This window comes from Doryrhamphus excisus, chromosome 23, assembly GCF_030265055.1.
Source record: "Doryrhamphus excisus isolate RoL2022-K1 chromosome 23, RoL_Dexc_1.0, whole genome shotgun sequence".
NCBI lineage: Eukaryota > Metazoa > Chordata > Actinopteri > Syngnathiformes > Syngnathidae > Doryrhamphus > Doryrhamphus excisus.
In genome coordinates this window covers 9653272-9658672 of record NC_080488.1, presented here as the reverse complement: position 1 = coordinate 9658672, position 5401 = coordinate 9653272, and the positions used below count along the sequence as shown (strand labels likewise).

The 5401-nt window shown below is 43.6% G+C and overlaps 1 protein-coding gene across 1 annotated transcript; it reads left to right on the top strand.

Moving 5' to 3' along the window:
• Positions 1 to 219: 219 nt before the first annotated feature.
• On the top strand, positions 220 to 5043 carry LOC131110193 (melanin-concentrating hormone receptor 2). Its single transcript, XM_058063027.1, has 2 exons — positions 220 to 787; positions 3947 to 5043. The coding sequence occupies exons 1-2, from the start codon at positions 396 to 398 to the stop codon at positions 4584 to 4586; spliced, it is 1032 nt and encodes a 343-aa protein (XP_057919010.1). The 5' UTR covers positions 220 to 395; the 3' UTR covers positions 4587 to 5043.
• The last annotated feature ends 358 nt before the right edge of the window (positions 5044 to 5401 follow it).

Below are 5401 nucleotides of genomic sequence, written 5' to 3'. Positions count from 1 at the left end.
TCCTCAAAACTTCATACTATTATGTATTTCAAATTGACAGTAATACTCCGTGGTATGATTTACCCCAGGAGGGGGTGAGTTCTTGAAGGGAGGGAACTTGGGTCCTGCGAGGCGCATCTCCAGACATGGCAAACCCACCCAGCGCGCCTTCTGGCTTTTTTAGTCAGTCCACTGTTGTCTTCCACGGAGAGATAAAACACGCTTAACAGACCAGCACAGTTAGATTAAGTCCCGCCTGTTTTCAATCACAGTGGGCAGCTTTGAGTGGCACAAAAAGGTCGAGCAAGGCATCGGTGGTGACTTCCACTTCCACTTTGGCTGCTGTGACGCGCCGTGCGCACTTCGACGCAGCTCGCAAAAGAGAAGAGCAGGACGCCGCACTCCACCAAAAAAAGATGAATGACACGGATATTTTTTGCCCAAAGAACTTAACCGAAGCGCCATGCGGAAACGCAACTCTGCGTCCACTCAGCCACATCGACATTGCCACTTTTATGCACATTTTCCCGTCCATTTACGGCATCCTGTGTTCGGTGGGAGTTCTGGCCAATGGCTTGGTCATTTACGCGGTGGCCGCCTGCAAAAAGAAAATGGTCTCGGACATCTACGTGTTGAACCTGGCTATAGCAGACATGCTCTTCTTGATGGTGATGCCCTTCAACATCCACCAGCTGGTCAGGGACAGGCAGTGGGTCTTCGGGAACTTCATGTGCAAAGCGGTGGTTGTGGTGGATGTCAGCAACCAGTTCACCACCGTGGGAATTGTCACTGTGCTGTGCATTGACCGGTAAGCCCACTCAAGTCTTCTATTGCTATTAAATGGAACCAATAAGCCCGGTTGAGTCATCAAATTCACTTTATTTGAATAATTGAATTAATAACAGTATTTTATATTAACAAGAACTGTAGTATAATTAAAATACTATATAATTACAATTAGGTCTGTGTATATTTAACACATTCTGTGGCAAATTTACACACCTGAGGCTTTCATTTAGCAATAAAATAATTTTTCCTGGTATTAAAAGTTGTAAAATTTAGATTTTTTTTAAACCCCTCATTAAAATACAACATAATTCATGGAAAATTACAGCTGTTTGATCCCCCATTTTTGCTGTTTAAATTTTCTAACAATTTAAACTTTGTTTTAATATAACATAACATAATAATAACATAATATAAATGTGCCCTGTGATTGGCTGGCCACCAGTCCAGGGTGTGCCCCGCCTCTCGCCCAATGACAGCTGGGATAGGCTCCAGCACCCCCGCGACCATCGTGTGGGAAAAGCGGTAGAAAATGAATGAATGAATGAATGAGTTCTCCTCTTATTTTGTGTGGAAGTGGTAACTTTTTGGCTACGTAGAAAATGAATAATATAACATAACATAATCTAATATGATATAATATATAGGGCTGCATGGCGGACAAGTGATTAGAGTGCAGGCCACACAGCCAGGAGACCCGAGTTCGATTCCGCCCTCGGCCATCTATGTGTGGAGTTTGCATGTTCTCCCCGTCCCACATTCCAAAAACATGCTAGGTTAATTAGCGACTCCAAATTGTCCATAGGTATGAATGTGAGTGTGAATGGTTGTTTGTCTATATGTGCCCTGTGATTGGCTGGCCACCAGTCCAGGGTGTACCCCGCCTCACGCCCGAAGACAGCTGGGATAGGCTCCAGCACCCCCCGCGACCATCGTGTGGGAAAAGCGGTAGAAAATGAATGAATGAATGAGTTCTCTTATTTTGTGTGGAAGTGGTAACTTTTTTGGCTACGTAGAAAATGAATAACATAACATAACATAATATAATATAATATATAGGACTGCATGGCGGACAAGTGATTAGAGCGCAGGCCACACAGCCAGGAGACCCGAGTTCGATTCCACCCTCTGCCATGTCTGTGTGGAGTTTGCATGTTCTCCCCCTCCCACATTCCAAAAACATGCTTGGTTAATTAGCGACTCCAAATTGTCCATAGGTATGAATGTGAGTGTGAATGGTTGTTTGACTATATGTGCCCTGTGATTGGCTGGCCACCAGTCCAGGGTGTATCCCGCCTTTTGCCCAATATAATATAACATAATATGAGTAAACACAAGCTGAGGGATATCAGTGCCGTACTACGGTGAAAAAAAAACCTTCATTGGGGACATTTAGAGTATTTTGGAGCCCAGCCGTCTAACAAGTCACCGTCCATTGTGAAAAAATGACGGACAGGAACGGTAATTGCGAGCCATTATTGGAACCATCTTAAACCACTGCACTTAGTCGTGTCAAGATGGTGAAAAAAACCTACAGCTAATTTAAATGCATTACTTTTTCACACAGCATGCTTGGCTTTTACCTGAAGTCATGTCTGTTGTGGAGCTAAAGTGACCTCCAGTTAAAGTAAGTTATTTTCAATAAATACATTTATTTCAGGGTTGGACATTGAAAGAAGAATATAAGACCAGAGGGCAACATTTCAGTACTACTGTATTGTGTATTTAATACATAAATACCTGGCTGGAATAGGTTTTCTTTGTGTTGACTGCATTTAGAGGTGAAAACAACATGAAAACCAGACAGCTGTCAATGTGAGAGAAGGTGACAACAACAAAAATAGCGAATATGGGTTGAATTTCCTGGAAGCACAATGCTATAGCTAATGCTATATGCCATGTAAGAACTGATGTGATTTTGGTTACTATCAAGAAAAACATAAACATTGGTAGATATCAGCAAAACAGATCAATAAAGAATATTTGTAAAGAAGTAATGTAGAAACATCACGTATCAACTCTTTGTCACCCCTATCCGAATTCTGCTCTCATTTCAAAAAATAAATTATCTGGCTCCATCACTGATTTTGGGATCTATGGTTATCATCATCATGAAGATTTGACATGACAGTCGAAAGACTGGGTCACCAAAACCACTCAACACAAACACTGACATCACAATTTGGACGGTAATATTAGCGTAAACATTACAAGACTCGGCTGCACAGTGGGCGAGTGGTTAGCGCGCAGACCTCACAGCTAGGAGAACAGGGTTCGATTCCACCCTCGGTTATCTCTGTGTGGAGTTTGCATGTTCTCCTTGTGCATGCGTGGGTTTGTGGGTCCAAAAACATGCTAGGTTAATTAGCGACTCCAAATTGTCCATAGGTATGAATGTGAGTGTGAATGGTTGTTTGTCTATATGTGCCCTGTGATTGGCTGGCCACCAGTCCGGGGTGTAGAAGACAGCTGGGATAGGCTCCAGCACCCTCACGACCCTCGTGAGGATAAGCGGTAGAAAATGAATGAATGATTTCTCCTCTTATTTTGTGTGGAAGTGGTAACTTTTTGGCTACTTATTTTGTCTTTCCCCACCCTCGGCCATCTCTGCGTGGAGTTTGCATGTTCTCCCCGTGCATGCGTGGGTTTTTTTCTCCGGGTACTCCGGTTTCCTCCCACATTCCAAAAACATGCTAGGTTAATTAGCGAATCCAAATTGTCCATCGGTATGAATGTGAGTGTGAATGGTTGTTTGTCTATATGTGCTATATGTGTGATTTGCTGGCGACCAGTCCAGGGTGTACACCGCCTCTCGCCCGAAGACAGCTGGGATAGGCTCCAGCACCCCTGCGACACTCGTGAGGATAAGCGGTAGAAAATGAATGAATGAATTCCAAGACCCCAATGCTATTCATTGTATACTAATTGTGTACCAAGCAGGAAGCTATGATATTGCTGTGTATAAAGTAGCTATACAAACATACAGTATACTGTATAGTCGCTATAGTAGGCTTTTGCTATATTTACTAGCATGCTGAGATATCATAAGTGTTGGATTTGACTGCATTTGCATGCACGGAATGAAAAGAGATGTTGCTCATTTGAAGTCCACCGGTGATGTGCTTATCAACCGAGTACCAGACTGCAGTACAGGTCTAAAAATATCCCCTCTTCCCCACAGATACATCGCGATTGTTCACCCCACCTCAGAGCGGAGGACCATCCAGTGGACTATCATCATCAACATGCTGGTGTGGATTGGCAGCTTCCTGCTCACCGTACCGGTCATGATGTATGCAAAGGTTGTACGCAGACAGCGTTTGGAGATCTGCATGATGTATCTGGACGGACCGGAGGATATGTACTGGTACACGCTGTACCAGTCCATACTGGGCTTCATCATACCCCTGGTCATCATTAGCACCTTCTACTCTCTTACGCTGTACCATGTGTTCAGCTCCATTCGTCGTGTCAAGCGGAAGCAGTCTGTATGGGCCAAAAGGGCCACCAAAATGGTCCTGATGGTGATTGCGTTATTCCTGATCTGCTGGTCGCCGTACCACGTCATTCAGGTCATCAACCTGAGCAACAACTCCCCAACCATCGCTTTCATCTACGCCTACAACATCAGCATCTGCCTCAGCTACTCGCACAGCTGCATCAACCCGCTCATGTTACTCATCTTCGCCCAGAATTACCGTGAACGACTTTGTCACAGAAACAGCATGCATAGTTTCCAGCAGTCGTCCAAGGTCACTGTGGTCAAAACTGAGGGTTCCAGTGTGGCGGCGGAGATCAGTTATCGCTCTACAGCTATATGAACTTCACCAGCGTGGACAGCAGTCAACCATCCGCGGGTGTCTGGAGCCTATCCCAGCTGAGACAGGCTCCACTCTGAACCGGTCCAAAGCTAATCAATTATTCATAAGTACCGTATAATCCGGACTATAAGGCATACCTTTTCCACATGGTTTGACCGGTCCTGCGACTTGTACTCCGAAGCGACGGGGAGAACCCACACACAGGAAAACACCGTAAACTCCACACAAAGCCAGAACTGGAAAATGGAGATAAGAGTGTTGGGTGACTCTCAAAAAAGGACAACCTAATGAAACTGTGACTAAATCGGGGATTCTAGCACTGGTTTCAACTATGAAGACAATGGAGCAAGGGACAGTGACTGCAGCTATGTGACATTAAAAGTCGATTATTTTCAATAAATACATTTATTTCATGGTTGGACATTGAAAGAAGAATATAAGACCAGAGGGCAACATTTCAGTACTACTGTATTGTGTATTTAATACATAAATACCTGGCTGGAATAGGTTTGTGTTGACTGCATTTAGAGGTGAAAACAACATGAAAACCACACAGCTGTCAATGTGAGAGAAGATGACAACAAAAATAGCGAATATGGGTTGAATTTCCTGGAAGCACAATGCTATAGCTAATGCTATATGCCATGTAAGAACTAAGAAGTGATTTTGGTTACTATCAAGAAAAACATAAACATTGGTAGATATCAGCAAAACAGATCAATAAACTAAAGAATATTTGTGATTTCCTAGTCTGGAGTCAAGTCCCAAGTCCAAAAATAAATTATCTGGCTCCATCACTGATTTTTGGGATCTAT